General features: G+C 40.7%; 1 protein-coding gene across 4 annotated transcripts in view; it reads left to right on the top strand.

The window, feature by feature from the left end:
- Window positions 1-16403, top strand: part of PALS1 (protein associated with LIN7 1, MAGUK p55 family member) — a 98318-nt gene that overhangs the window by 38020 nt on the left and 43895 nt on the right. For 3 of the 4 annotated variants that reach the window (XM_054971536.1, XM_054971537.1, XM_054971538.1), the window contains 3 exons: window positions 1125-1333; window positions 12732-12809; window positions 13478-13624. In XM_054971536.1, the coding sequence (XP_054827511.1) occupies window positions 1125-1333; window positions 12732-12809; window positions 13478-13624 (434 nt within the window). The remainder of the gene's footprint in view (window positions 1-1124; window positions 1334-12731; window positions 12810-13477; window positions 13625-16403) is intronic. The other variant, XM_054971539.1, reaches the window with a different exon arrangement.

The following is a 16403-nucleotide window of genomic DNA, read 5'->3' as shown; positions in this document are numbered from 1 at the left end:
AGGTGCTGCAATGGATGCAAAAGAAACTAATGTTAGAATGACAATTCCTGTCCACATTTTGCTTTGTATATCAATAGTATTAAATTTTAAAGAATTTTCACTTACAGAATATGTCCAGTCTTTTGACCCAAACCATTTTTGCTGTTGATTTTTAAGAAATGTATTAAATTAATTAATTACATACCACGTAACTGTATATATTCATCTTTAAAAATTCTGAAAGATAAGTCAACTCTGGACTTTTTTTGAAAGTATAAAGTGAAATAAAGATCATTTGTGTTCTGGTGCCTATCTATAATTATTTTATTATCGCTTTTTCTCATATTGCAGTAATTATGATGTGTTGTAGAATGATAAAGCATTCTCTGCTTCGTCTTTTCCCCTTCACCTTCCCTAATTAAACTATTTGGCTTTTAGCTATAAATGATAGATGTGACTATACTTCAATACTGTTGACACCTGTGCATAATTTTCTTCTTATGTGCGCTTTTCTGAATATCATAGAGCAGTGTTGATAACTTTTATCTTCAGAATAATTAGTGTCAGTAAAAAGTGAGAATGCAATTTAGAAAGAGCAGGTTTGCATAGAATAGCGCCTTTTATTTTCCAGTCTGTATTTTGGAATTTACTAGGGAATTACATATTTGTCTTGAAATAATATACCAAAAAATGTGTAGAAAAAAATGTTTTATATACTGAACAGTTGTTAAATAGAGCGCAAATTGAGCAAGAATTTCAGCTTTAAGTCTTTTCTACAAATACTCTCCTATTTCTCCTCTTTTAAAATCTTTTTATGGTGTCATTGCTTTGAAGAGAGAGGCTTTCATCAATGCAGAAATAGTAAACAATTCTGTATTAATGATTGCTGCTGCAGTCAAAGGGCTGCATCCAATGAACTGCAATTGGATTTCTCACTGGGAACTCCAGTGCTGGAGGTCTGCAATGGGAGAGGGAAATTGGTAAAAAAAGAAAAAAAGACTATCTCCCTCTGTATGCAGAAGTGCTCTTCTGACAGAAGAAAGGCTATAGCACATATCATAGTTAGTCCCCTGCCTTTTACTGTTTTTTTGTCTTCCATATTTAGAATATCCAAGCTAACTAATGTGTATTGGTTTCCTTTTCAGAAGTTGATGAGCTGCTGTCTTCTCTTAAACATGTCCAGCACACTCTGGTAGATCCCCAAAGCCAAGAGGAAATTGCTCTAATATTGCAGCTAGTCCAAAACACTGATTTTCAAAATGCGTTTAAGATACACAATGCCGTTACAGTTCATATGAACAAAGCCAGTCCTCCATACCCTGTAATCTCCAATGCACAAGAGCTTGCACAAGAGGTATGTATTTTGTACCTTTTTTCTAGTACTACTAAATGGTAAACTTTTTCAAAACATCCAAACTTAGGCAAATCATTAAAATATAAAGGTAAGAAGTAACAAACATATACAGAGACTATATCATTTTTTTCTCTTGAAAGAGAAGAACTTTAAATTTTGGGATGCCAGCTTTTTATACATAGACAGAGAGTGAAATATAAATAGCAAATTACATTAATGTGAAATATTGAAACATTTCCTCCTTCAATAGCCAGGATCCAAAGGATAGCATGACTAATTCTACATGCCTGAGGAGGGTTTGGCTCATTTTAGTCAAATAGCTGCCCAATATACCACATGTCAAACCAACTAGAGGGGATTTCCTAAAGCAGATAGTGATGTGTAGTTTGGAGGTTCAAAGAAACAACAGTAAAAAAATCAAAAACCTTGGGCAAATCTAAAGTAGCTCCTGCCAGATACTGCCAAACATCTAAGCATGGTATTCTGTTCAGAATAAAACTGTGCTTTGTACTGACATCTTAAAAAGGAACTATATCAAAAATAAGTTTCACCAGTGTGATAACAAATACTGGTTTAACTTTTTTCTTTGTTTTCTTGCCATCCAAATGTGGCTGATAAAGAAGCAAGCTTTTACCTTTCCTGTTAATATTATCTGAATGGTGATCATTTATTTTTCCTTAACTAGTTCAACTGGATAACCATGTTAATTAGTAACTATACAGCATTTTTAAGAGTTCAAAGCAGTTGGAATTACAGTATAATAAAAAGTATTTTTAAGATTCATTGGATGATATATTTTAACAGGCCGCTAGTATGCATTTTCTCTCAGATGGAATATTGTGCTTTAATTTCATGTCATGCCTTACTTTTAAAGTCCCAAAACTACTGCAGCAAAACTCCTAGCCTAATGAGGCTTGAATGATTGCTACAGGATGGTTAGGTAACTTTATAAAAATTTTATAAAAATGAAAGAGCACAAATAAACATAAAACCTGTCCAGTGAATGATGGCTGCAGTTCATTTTATTTTTAATAGCAAGCTCAAACCATCTTCAATAGCTTCTCTGAAAGGTCGCTGTTTATCATGGAAACCTTGGTCTGTTGTAGTGTGGATATGAAAGAGGTCATAGAAATGGAACCAATTCATACTTAGCTGTAGGTCTCTTCCTTGGATCAGAAGATAATTTATAGTTTCTGAAAACAGCTGTGATCTCTTAGAGAACTAGAGCTTGTTTCTTTTCTCCCATCGTCAGTTGTGTACTTTTGGTGAATATTGTTACTCTTACCCCTTCTTTTGCTGTCAATCAGGCCTCCAGGTTGAGAAAAAATATATAATTTGAATGAGTTAACTAAAGAATGGCAGTGGGGAATGATTTTGTGTCAAGTTTCATCACCCATATGTTTTAATTATTTAGTAATGCATAACTAATCATTTCGGCCAGGGATGCCCAACATTGTGCCTATGGGTGCCATGGTACCCACTGACACCGTACCTGGCATCTGCCAAGGGTTTTCTGAAAGTGGATGAGGCCATATGGGGCTCTTGTCCAGCAGATTGGCTGTTGGCTATTCAGATTGGCTATTGGAGATCTGGTTGGCTGTGCAGATTAAAATAATGATGCTTCAGAGGAAGCTACTGCCAAATGATGGTTTTATTCATTCTCCCTCCTTTCCCAGAATATTTTTAAAATTATCCCTTCTTTTTCCCGGCACTTAGACTTTCTTTGGGTATGTTGTTGGCTCTCACTCATCTGACAGGTATTTGTGGTTGCGCCCACCACCCTGTATCAGAATTCCAAAGGTGCGCACTGGTTCAGAAAGATTGGGGACACCTGATTTAGGTTAACTCGGGGATGGAAATGCATTTCAAATTGGGCACCCCTTCAGGATTTTGAAATACTTAGCAGTTACCTGGGAATTTGCTGGTCCCAGCCAAAACGTTTCAGGTATTTGAGCTGATATACTTTGTGGGTAGATTACAACTTCAACCTACACAAGGTACGGTTTTACCTTTTTGTAGCATAGCATCCTCTGTGTTCCTTAAAATCTATTAAGTTTAGATAAAATATCTGAAAGATTAGTCTGCATTTTCTTCCAATAATTTTCACATATGATGTAATGTGATGATACAGAATTAAAGAGAATTGGGAAACAGTTGTGAGAACATCTTTAAAGGAAACTGCCCACTAGCGCATAGCCAATATTTTTCTTATGAATCCTGAAATTGCTTTTTAACTCAGACTGGGAGGAAGAAGTTTGGAATTCCTGTGAAGGAAACTGTTAATAGAATAGATTGGGTGAATGCATGGATGCAGCACACACACACCCCTCTGGAATGTGACCTTACTGATTAATTGATCAGAGGTTAAAAATTCAAAAGAAAATGTGTTGTTAGCTTTATAGTTTAAGTTTTGAATAATATTTTGGCTTGGTAAGTCTAAATACTTCCACAGTTGTTGTTGGGGGCAAATAAGTAATTTTAATAACACAAAGAAAATATGATTGAACTATTTTTCTGAAACTTCAATTTAATTAGAAGGCCGAGTAAAGCATGCAGGCTTAAGGAATTTGTGTGGAGATTAACTCCCTAAAATAATATGATGCACTCTGTGTCTGGTATAAAAATAGCTGTTCAACATCAAATTTAATTAAATTGATTTTTAAGCCAGTTAAACTTGACAAAAATGGAGCCAGGATTACAGAAACATGGTCTGAGTGACCCTCAAAGATAATTTGATGCAGCAATCAACATGGTTGCTTGACATGGAAGATACTGTAGTATGTTAGTGAGATGTCTTTCATGTAGTGAACAAATTCTTTTCATTGTGTGCTGAGGTGATGGGTTTAGCGTTTCTCAGGGCATAATAATTTTTAAATAAAAAAATACACACATTTATATATTTCTGTTTCTGAAAAGGTTAAAACAAAGCTTCATTAAAACTCATGTCTTCCAAAATGTATAATTTGAAAGGTTGAATAATTTGGCTTGGTACATATTTCCACCTTTTTTAACACTTAAACTATAACTGATCCCTTTGCTTTTTAAAAACAATTCACCTTGTACTTTGATCTTGTATAAATGCACCTGCAAGTTAAATCCTGTTTGTTTTAATTGAACTACTTTCTAAGCACTCTCATATCTACTCAGCAGTTTGCCATGTCTCCATTACAATGTTTAATCAAAAGCACGGACTTCTCTGCACCAAGGTCTCAGCTTAACATGTATGGATCTGTACAAATTTCTTGACATTATGAAGGCTTTAAGTAATTTTTGCTGAGGAAAGTTAAGGGCAGTGTGAACCAGAATTAGAAATGTGGATCAAAACTTCAAATCCAAGTTTCAGATATCCCACAAAAAGAATCCCTGAAATCCAGGAAAGATTCTCTGATCAGGTTTGGCAGGATTAGAAAATCCCAGATTTATCTGGCCATTATTCCCTGTGGAGAAACTATCCAAGGGGAGGGGGCATTTTTCAAACAAACTTCACCAGATTTGCAGGGAACCTATTCGTGAGTATCTACTAAAGGTCCCCCAAGTTTCAGGAAGATTGGACCTTGGGGTCCAATTCTATGAAGGTGCCCCTAGCCACTCTCCATTGTTTCCTGTGGGGGAAACATTCCAAGGAGGCTTTCAGGCAAAAACAAGACAGCTACTGGCTAGAGGCACACTCCTAAATGCAAGCTTAACCCAGAGAAAGCCCAACAGAAACAAACAGAAGCAAGGAAATGGAATCCCCCCCAAAACCAAAGCAAAGAAAAGATGCCTACTGTGAACCAGAGTATCATGTCAAAACAGAATTCACCGAAGCCAAACTGAAGCAAGGGAATGAAATCCTTCCAGAACCAAAGTGAAGCAAAGCCAACTTCAAGCCACAGAACTATGTTGAAAGGAAGAATCCACTCATACCAAACTGAAGCAAGGGACACTGTTGCAACATAGCCCGACTGAACCAGTATCACTCCCAGAAGCTAGCCAGACAAGGAGAACTCCTGCACAGACTGGCTACTCACTCTCCCCTCCCCTCTTGGAAAAAATGTGGGAGAAGATAAGAAAACAGCCAGCCAAGACGCTAAAGCTTGTTTTCCAAATTAATCTGGATTTATCTAGGGATCTTGATCAGGGGCCCGGATCAGAGCTCGGATTCTCTGATTTGATTCTGGAAAGCCAGTTTTGGCCAGATTGGCAAAAATCCGGCTTTTTAACTTGGTTCCCGGACTTGGATTACACACTTCTAACCAGCATACCTAGAACAGAATGCATATGAATACGACAAAAATCCAGTGGCACCTTAAAGACTAACAACATTTATCTCAATAGGAGCTTTCATCAACAGAATAATTGGGCTACCCCTCTTTGAATGTCAGACTGTTTACAGGCAATAACTTTTTAGGGACTAGGAAGCAGTATTGAGGAAACATATTTCCCCAGTACATATATTTGACTTGTATCTATTCTGTCATCGTCTCCAATCAAACTGATTTAGCATTTTTTTGTCATTCTTGAAACAGGGCCTGGAAAAGTTGAAACTAGCTTCTGGAAACACTGATTTGTAGTCAGTGCATTTTTTATTACCTGTAGCCTTTCACAGGGAACAACATACTGCTTTTCTTCAATACCCAAAGCACTTTTTTACTCCTTTTACTCCTTTTACTCTAGTATGATGAAGAATGTGTACATATACACTAATTCATAGAAACATTTGTGTCAGTTTGAGCCAGTTTAGTGTAGTGGTTAAGCGCGCGGGACTCTAATCTGGAGAGCCGGGTTTGATTCCTTACTCCTCCCCTTGAAGCCTACTGGGGGACCTTGGGCTAGTCACAGCTAGAGGTGTGCATGAACAGCAATATGAACAAGCCACGAACATCCCGATCAGCTGTTCATGAGCAAGCTGTTCGTGAGGCCCCATTCCTGTTCGTTCCAAGCCCTGATTGTGGTGTTCATCGGCCGTTCATCAAGCCAGACAGTCTGGCGCCTTTCAATCAATTCCCTTGGCAACAGTAGACACGGACTTTCTGTTGCCCTGGAAACCCCAATCTAAGCCCAGGGGCACTTCACCCCCGACTCAGCCTCTTGTCAGGGAAAACCCTGACAAGGGCTGATTGCAGCCTGCTGGGGTTTAAATTTCCCTCTCCCTGCTGCTGCGCAGCGCAGGAAGAGGGACATTTAAATCCCCCACTCAGCCACTTGTCAGGGGTTTCCTGACAAAGTCTCCCCCCTCCCTCTAGCCAGCTGGAAGGAGGGGTGCAGGGAACTTTCTTCCCTTCAGAGTCTCCCCCCCCTCCCTCCAGCCAGCTGGAAGGAGGGAGACTTTGAAAGTAAGGAGGTCCCCCACACCGTTTGCAAACGGTGCAGGGAATTTTCTTCCCTTCCAAGTCTCCCCACTCCCTCCCACGAACAGCCAACCACGAACATGTTTGTGAACAGGGTCATGTTCATGGTTGTTCGTGATTCCCTGTTCGTGGATAACAACGAACATCATGTTCGGGTTTTTTCCTGTTCGTGCCCACCTCTAGTCACAGCTCTCTGGAGCTCTCTCAGCCCCATCCACCTCACAGGGTGTTTGTTGTGGGGATAATAATAGCATACTTTGTAAACCACTCTGAGTGGGCATTAAGTTGTCTTGAAGAGCAGTATATAAATCAAATATTATTATCTTTTTGTTTTTCAGTTGCGGGACTCTAACTGTGCCTACTATTTTAAGAATGTTTTCTTGCACATTTTGGAAAGTTCTCCCCTGCCTTAATAAAAGGAAGGTTTTGGGGAGATTCAGAAGCCACTTGTATGTCTGGTCAAAATTATTTCTGAAGACAATGTTTGAATTTCATATGTTGCTAACATGGATGAAAATTGTCATCAACTTTCATTCCCTCTTCTCTCTCCTGCTGTTGCTGTCCTTTGTCATCCTGACTTGTTTTCATGCCTTCCAGTTTTATGTGGGTTGTTGGGCTTCAGTGGGAGCATTACTTCTTCAGAAAAAAAGAAACCTGAATACTAACAAGATAGAATGTTTCTGTTGAACAACATAGACTCCATTCCCCCATATTCAGGAATATATATATATGTTTTTAAAATTTTCCTTAGGAATGAAATTGGGTTGGGTTCTGTATTATCAGGTGCAGCAGCACTTGTGGAAGGGAAATTTCTCATCTCCGTAATCTAACTGCAACCTGTCATTCTCCCAGAATCTTGCCCCCAGGAACAGGTGTGAGGGAAGAATCAGCCAAATCTCTCCCACCCGCCAGACCCATAACTTATTTTGGATCCAAACTGTTAATGTATTTTTCAGGCTCAATTCAAAATGCTGGTTCTTGTTTTTCTGGCCCTAAACATCTTGAGCCAGAGTACTTGAAGGACTCCCTCCTGCCAAACTCTCCAGCTTGCCAGTTGAGATCCTCTTTCCAACTCTTGCCATTTGTGCCTACACCTACAGAAGTGAGACAAGTGGCAAATGGGAATGGGTCTTTTTCAGTGGTGGCATCTCACCGGAATGCCCTTATCCCTTGAGGCTTGCCTGGCACATACCTATTTGGCTATTAGGCACTAGTCCAGAAGATTTATTTTTACTCTGAGTTTGAACTGAGGAGTTTCAACTTTTTAACCTGTTAGATCTTCTGCTGCTTACTTCGTAGTATTAATAATAACATTCGATATATATACTGCCCTTCAGAACAACTTAACACCCATTCAGAGCGGTTTACAAAGTATGTTATTATTATCCCCACAACAATCACCCTGTGACGGGGGGTGGGCTGAGAAAGCTCCAAGAAGCCGTGACTGACCCAAGGTCACTCAGCTGGCTTCAAGCGGAGGAGTGGGGAATCAAACCCGGTTCTCTAGATTAGAGTCCTGCTGCTCTTAACCACTATACCAAATTGGCTCTCTTTAGGACTGCTTTTTGAATACTGTATCATTTAAGGATGCTGGATGTTGTATGCTGTTCCTTTCTAGTGCATTGATCATTCTTTTGTTGTTTTTAACTATTTTATTGTATTTTTACTCTGTGATCTGCCACAAGCAGGTCTCTGGAAAGGTGGCACGTAAATTTTCTAAATAAACAAACTAGGGCAGGACATAATTGTAATCCAGTCTGATCAATTTTACCATTCCATTCACTGGTTGCAGTTTAAAATCATGAAAGCAGAGTGAGTAGCTTCCTTCCTTCATCACTTCTGTATAGTTAAAAGTCACTGATGCTGACTCAGAGCATGTACCACAGTAGTTCAAAGGGGGGCATCTCTCTCCCTTTGAAATGAAAAATGATAATCTGTTCACAGTTCAGTTTTCCTGGAATGATTTTATATGTCTGATCACATCTGCATGAGAAAGAGTTTGATTATCAGGAAATCCTGGAAGAGGTGAGTGACAGCTCAGTGGAAAGCATCTGGGTGATGATAGGGGAGGGAAAGACAAGCAGTATTGTGACTGAGGTCTGCTACAAACCACCTGACCAAGGAGATAAGTGGATTATGCCCTTCGTGTGCAGCTTAATAGGGTATCCAGGAAACAAGACCTTGTAGTTACGGGTAGGCGTGTGCACCCCCCAAAAATCCAGGTTTCTCACTTCGGGTTTACCTGAAGCAGGGAAAAATCCGGAATTACCAGAATCCCAAAGCAGCAAGCAGCTTCGGGATTCTGGTATTTAGCTTGCTTCGGTATGCTACGTAAAGATTCGGAGTATGCTTAAGTGAGAAGGAGCAACCCCCACCACCACCTCCCATCCCCCTGGGGCAAACCCACTCACCCCCACCCACTCACCCCCACTTACCTGGCCAGCAGGGAGAGGGGAGGCCAATCAGCTGGGTTGCAGGGAAGTGCAGAACCGGCTCCTGTGGAGCCCGTGCCACCTTCTCCAACACCTTAGCGGCCAGCTGGGCAGTGGGGAAGGCTGGAGCCGGCTCCTGCGGAGCCCGTGCTGCCTCCTCCACTGCCGCAGCAGCCAGCTGGGTGGCAGGGAAGTGCAGAGCCGGCTCCTGCAGGGCTCCCGCCACCTCTGCCGCAGCGGCCAGCTGGGCAGTGGGAAAGGTCGGAGTCAACTCCTGCGGGGCCTGTGCTGCTGCTACAGCCAGCTAGGCAGCGGGGAAGTGTGAAGTCGGCTCCTGCAGGGGCCCTGCCACCTTCTCCGCCACTGCCGCAGTCAGCTGGGCAGCAGGGAAGGCCCAAATCAGCTGCTTGGCGGGGATCTCCTCCGCCAAACAGCTGATCCACAGGTTTAAATGCCTCTTTCCGTGTTGCTTCGCAGCGGCACTTAAAAGAGCATTTAAACCCCTTGACCCAAAGCTTCCTGAAGCGATACGAATCACTTCAGGCAGCTTTGATTCAGGGTTTCCAAATCATTGTGAATAGGGTCTAATTCAGGTACTTTACCCGAATCTGAAACCTGAATCACACACTCCTGGTTACAGTGAACTTCAGCTTCCCTGATGTGTGCTGGGAGACCAACTGCTACATGCCCAGAGTGATGCAACTTCCTGACCTGCCTGGCCAACCACTTTCTTTCTCAAATGGTGGAGGAAGTGATGAGGGGCTCAGCCATACTTGACTTGATATTAACCAACAAGAAAGAGTTGATTGATGGGGTAAAGGTGGTGGGAATCCTCAGGGAGAATTGATCATGGCCTCCTAGAATTCCTTTTGCTGTGGGAGTTTGTAGCCAAAAGTGCATGTTAAATGTTAGTAGGGCAAACTTTAATAAACTTAAGAGATATGATGAGAGTTATTCCATGGACAGGAATGCTGGAAGGGAAAAGAATGAATCAAGGATGGGCTCTCCTAAATAAGAACTTGTGCAGGCTCAAGCCATCACCATTCCAGTAAGATGGAAACACAGTAAAGGATCCAAGAAGCCAGTGTGAATGATCAGAGAACTCTGTGATGAGCTAAGGAGATGTTCAAGGGAAGGAAATACATCTAAAGAAGAGTATCTTAGGGTAGCTAGGCACTGTAGGGCAGCTGTTAGAGAGGTCAAAGCTCAGAATGAGCTGAGACTGGCCGGGGGTGGGGGACGTCAGCACAACAAAAAGATGTTCTTTGAGTACATAAGGAGCAAATAGAAGGTAAAGGGGGCAATACCCCCATTGCTGGGTAAACGTGGAGAAACTCTTGACAGAGAGAAGGCTTATTTTGCCTCAGTTTTCTCCCTGAAGAAGAGAACAGGCCCACCTGGAGATGGTAGTAGGCAAAGCTTGGCTTCAGGGCTCCTGGTTGACATGGGCAGAGAAGTTTTGGAGAAGCATCTTGCTGCACTGGATGTGTACAAATTCCTGGGCTAGATGGGGTGCACCCGAGAGCACTTAAAGAACTTTCGAAAGAGCTTGCAGACCCTTTGTCGATTATCCTCCAGGCCACTTGGAGGATAGGTTATGTGCTGGAAGAGGGCAAATGTCATCCCAATCTTCAAGAAAAGGAAAAAGTCAACCCTGAGAACTACAGGCTAGTCAACTTGATAGCTGTCCCAGGGAAGATACTGGAACAGCTATTAAAGGCATCAGTCTGGAAGTATCTAACAACATGGCGATACAGGGAAGTCAGCATGGATTTGTCCCCAACAGGTCCTGCCAGACCAACCTCATCTCCTTCTGTGACTGAGTGACAGGCTTACTGGATTGTGAGAATGCTGTCAATGTAGTTTATCTGGATTTCAGTAAAGCTTTTGACAAGGTTCCTTATGATGGTCCGATGGGTAAATTGGAGGGCTGTCAACAGGACTCTAGGATGGTTAGATGGATAGGGAACTAGTTGGGTAACTGCACCCGGAGAGTAGTTGTCAGTGGCATCATGTCTGATTGGAGGAAAGTTTCCAGTGGAGTGCCACAGGACTCAGTTCCAGCAGAGTGCTTTTCAATATTTTTATAAATGATCTGGACAAGGGTGCAAAGGGATTACTTACTAAATTTGCAGATGACACCAAACTAGGCGTAGCAGCAAACACCCTTGAAGATAGAGAATTCAATGAGATCTGAACACACTTAAAAAGTGGGCAGATTTGAATAAGCTGTGATTTAACAAAGATAAGTGCTGGGTTCTGCAGTTGGGTAACAGAAATGCCAAGTATACATACTGGATGGGTGATACACTTCAGGGTATCAGTGTGTGTGAACAAGATCTTGCAGTATGGGTGGATGGGAAGCTAAATATGAGCAGTCAGTGTGATGCGGCAGCAACAAAAGTCAAATGCAATCTTGAGGTGTTACCAACAAAAGCATAACATCCAAATCACAGGATATCATTGTCTCACTATATATCACATTGGTCAAACACCACCTGGAGTATTGTGTGCAGTTCTGGCAGCCTCATTTCAAAAAGGATGTAGACAAAATGAAACGGGTACAGAGGAGAGCAACCAAGATGATCATAGGTCTGGAGACCAAGCTCTATGAGGAAAGACTGAGAGACTTGGGAATGTTAGTTTGGAGAATGAGGTCATTGAGGGGAGATATAATTACTCTCTTTAAGTATTTAAAAGGCAGTCAGTTAGGGGAGGGAAGGGAGCTGTTCCTGTTGGCAACAGAGGAGGGAAGGTACCAATGCAACATTAAGAAAACACTTCACATTAAGAATAATTCAACTGTGGAATTGGCTGCTTGGGGATGTGGTGGGTTTCCCCTCATTGGCAGTTTTCAAGGAGTGGCTGGACAAATGTTTGTTGGGGATGCTTTAGGCCATTCCTACGTTGAGAAGAGGGTTAGACTAGATGGTCTATAAGTCCCCTTCCAATTCTATGATTCTGTGAGAATATCTTTTTCAATTACTTCAGTAAATTTTGTGAGTGACTCTTCAGTAGACGCTGCCAAAATATAAACTTTGCATGGTCATTCCTACATTATTTTACATTTATATTTTGAATGAGCTAGGTCAAATTGCAGTTTAGAGAAATCAGCCCTTAATACAATAATCTGTTAAAGTAGGAGTCATTGTTTTTAAGGAGTATAATTCTACACCATTCTTATTTTTACTGTTATATCTTCAGCTTGTTTGGGGAAGAACTGCGTTATGCCAGCAAACAGAATTGGGAATTCCTGGTGTGCATTGGTGAGTGCAGTGGTAGGAGGGATTTTTGAGGAAAAGGTAGCAGAAGGAGGTGCTAACCATTTCCTGCTTGTCATTTTACCCTGCAAATCCTACCCAATGCCAGGTTTCCCCACAGCCAGCTTATTTTTTTTAGTTTGGTTGTCAAAAAAACTTGGCAAAACTGATGGAGTAGGGGAAGGTACAGGGGAGAAGTAACGATTGGAGGATTGTTAGGCAGCCTCAGCCTGCCGTTTCTCCCCTGAACTCCCCCCCCCCTTTCACATAATTGTTAAAACATGAGATTGGGAGTCTGTGCTTGTTGATATAAAAAGGGCAGCATGTATGGAGAGGACCACGGTTATCAACTTTTTGCTTTTCCCCTGTCTTACAGGTACAGTCTGTGTTGAAACCAAGCCATCAGAAAGATGGGCTAGAACTTAATTCTTTATTGAATGCACCTCATATTCAGGTAGGAACAACTGCTTATTTGTACAGTAAAATATTTCCCGTAGTAGTATTAATATATGTGTGTATTTCAGACATTTACATATTTGTTCCTGGCTCATATGGTAAACTACCATGGCCCAGAGAAATAATAAATGCATACTAGGCTGAATTGTAGCTGTAGTTGAAGTTTTGCTTGATTGGAGCAGCAGTTCCCTCTGGCATGGAGATAAATCACATTTTGAATTTGAACTATGTAAGAAAAACCATTTCTGGCACTGAAACTGCTACACTGTAAACATTAAAATTCTAAAATATATACTGTATGTAAATTTTTCTACTTTGAATCCTGACTCATGTGGCTGAGCTATAGAAGCCATCACATTCTAATCCTCCATAGCTTCACCGATAATATTCTGTGTGCTTGAACTTGATAGAGCAGCTACAATTAAAAGTGAAAATGGCAGCATTTTCTATTGCATTAATAGTCCACATTGCTAAAATCACAGACATGATTCTGACTTATAGCGCCATTTCACATGAAGGTAGCTTTCCTAAATCTCCAAACCTGTAAAATAGATTTATGTTTGGTGGAATTTTTAAACTCAAATTTACATAGGTTCAATTTAGTACAAATTAAGCTTGGCATAGTATTATAATTTTCTATAAATGGTGTTGTTTATTTTATGTCAGGCACTGCTGTTGGCTCATGATAAAGTTGCTGAGCAGGAAATGCAACCTGAGCCAGTAACAGATGAAAAGGTTTATGAGAATGTTGGTCTCTATGGAGGAGAGACAGTTAAAATAGTTCGCATTGAGAAGGCAAGAGATATTCCATTGGTGAGTATAATAATACAAGACATGGAAGAAAATGTGGATTGGGCCAGTTTTTCCCCTTTGATCCTCTCCCATAGGGAGGTTTGTGAGGCCCTTCCTGAACTTTATTGATGCTTATTCCAATATACCAAAGGGGGCTTCAGGTGGAAGTGAAAAGCATCTTATCCGTGTGTGTCTTCTAAAGAGTTTTGAAAATGGTTCTGTTCAAGGCCCCGGGAAGGAGGGGGTTTTTTTCTGTCAAAGTTCTGTTAAGTTTTGTGCAGCTTGTTTTAAACTGTCATTATAAGGGATTTATTTGAAGTGTCAAGTTTTTATTGATATATAGCTAATGTGCTCTGTTTTTACAGTTGGTATTATAAATCCCCTTGAGTCCACATTTGATGGAAGTGTGGTCTTAAAAGTATTTTAATATATAAAGAAACAAATAGCTTTCAGATGTTTTTTGTAGTGCTTGATCTGATGATGGTAATAGATACTCCTCAAAGTATCAGTTAGAATATTGACATTCTCACAAGGTAATAGGGAATGGGAACAGTATAAATACCATTTCTTATGGTACCACTGATTCTGTGGGATAGCGTTGGAAACTGAATTAATTTCCAATTAATTTGGGCTCATGTTCCCAAGCTATGCTGAAAATTTGGTTCTGGTCTATTTAAGAAGACCTGGGCATTAACTTTTCCCATTGTATGTGAAATAAAGCTCTTACTGCCATATCTGTGTATTCCATAATGCTCAATTAAATCTAATGAGTGACTGAAGATGCATTCTATTGAAAAATCAAACTGGGATGTAGGTTTTACATGTTTCATATAAAGATCAGTAATTTTTTCCCACTTTCAGAGTAGTGATTTGTAGTTCAGTCTAATAGCCAGCAGCGCTGTGGTTGTACCATACAGGATTGTTATCTTGTACTAGATCCTAGGTGTTTAACAAATGTTATCATTCTAGTCTGGGAACTAATCAGATCCTACAGGGTCCTCCAATATGAACTCATGTAGCAGTTTAACTCAGCACAGAAACACCTGCTGGTTATCCCAAACCTTATAAAGTTGCATTCCCTTGCTTCCCACTGATGGAATTTCTCTGTAGCTGCCCCAGCCCTGTAGAACAGTCTTCTAGAGGAAATTAGGAAGACTTTCTCTCTTTTGCAGTTTTGTAAGGAACTTTGGAGTCCCTTGATGATTAGTGTAGACTGGTTCTTACGGACTAGAATCTCTTACAGATACCATTTCTGTCATTTTTGTTGACAGTTTCAGTCATTTGATGGGACAGAGCTTTTGACCCTTTCTGTTTTACTCATGTTGCTTACTGAGGGCTTTTAGTACTGTTTAAGTGATCATTGTATTGTACGTATTTGCTCAATCCATATCTTAGAAAATGTACTTTGTGAAAATTTAATTTGAAAATCTTTTATGTATTGGCAAGCTTTATATTCATACTTGAATTAGGAATGTCTCTGTTAGTCCCCCCTTCATATTAAGCACTATTATTTAGTGACTGTAGAAAACAGTGACCTGTATCCATGTACATATTTCCAAAAAACTAAGAGATATTATTTCTGCCTGTTCTCACTGTGAGGGGGAGGTCATCTTAGTGAGGGCTGTTCCTACCATTTAGTCAAGGAGGGAGTACTTAATTATCAATTTCCTGTTTGTACAAATGGGGGTCACTTACTCAGTTCATTTCCTGCCTAAGAGAGCTTTTTAAGGTAGGCCTCCCTCGCGTGCTTTTTCTTTGTCATTTAATTTTCTTTATGCCTTTCCTTCAGTCCCTCTCATTGCAAAGCTCATGAGGAAACTAACATAAAAGGAGGCCACTCTGAGCTGCTTGGTATCTCATTGCCTCCACTAGTGATGCTTTTTTTAGATCAGCAGATAGGTTAGTTTGGAAACCATGGAGGATTTTGGTGGTCCTACACACTCTAGTAGGGTCCAGTCTGGCCTCTGCACCGAGCCTGGCTGTACTTTATCAGTGAGATACTGAGTGCCAGTGCCTCCTCAAACTAGGCTGCTCAGCTAAGTGAGACAATGGGGGATTCCGCATGATCGACTTTGATCGGACTTTCTGAGCAGTTGTGCTGCAGTGGAGTCATATGAATCCACCGCTCCCCGATTCCACATTAAGGCTTTTGTTTCGCATTGACATTTCATTCCATCATGCTCAAAGTCCATCATGTGGAATTTGCCTGTATAAAAATCGATTCCTCATTGCTTTTTCCGGGGGGAAGTGTCAACAGACGTACATCTTCTTAAAATTTTTTTTAAAATGTTGCTACATATAAACGTTGCATCAAACAAACACATCAACATTTTTCTCAAAACACACGTTGCTACGTATAAATGTTGCATCAAACAAACACATCTGATAGGTCAGAGCATTTCCTGCCAATATCGTGGAATGAATATTGGTTATTGACATTTGGAGGGAAAATGACCCCGCTTTCCCTCTGCCTCAGAAGCTGTCAGCTGTCAGCGAGCAACAAGTAACAAATTTGGCGCATTGAAAAATGGACCCGTTATTGGGCAGCTGTCGTCACGTGACACAGGATATGTTTCTGCATAGACATGTAGAAACGTTGCAACGTTTTTTATAAATTTTTTTTAAAGAGAGAAACAAGAGGGGAAGGGAAAGGGTAGTGGGTGTGACTTGGAAAATGTGATCAACCAATCAAATATAGTTGATTTGAAGGGCGGGAGAAAAGGACAATGGTGGGGAAAACATCGGATAAAGAATTTTGCACGATTAAAATCCCTCATCTGCAGCAAATGGACAAATAAGT

Source organism: Eublepharis macularius, chromosome 2 (assembly GCF_028583425.1).
Source record: "Eublepharis macularius isolate TG4126 chromosome 2, MPM_Emac_v1.0, whole genome shotgun sequence".
NCBI classification, from domain to species: Eukaryota; Metazoa; Chordata; class Lepidosauria; order Squamata; family Eublepharidae; genus Eublepharis; species Eublepharis macularius.
This window is presented reverse-complemented; position numbering and strand designations above follow the sequence as displayed.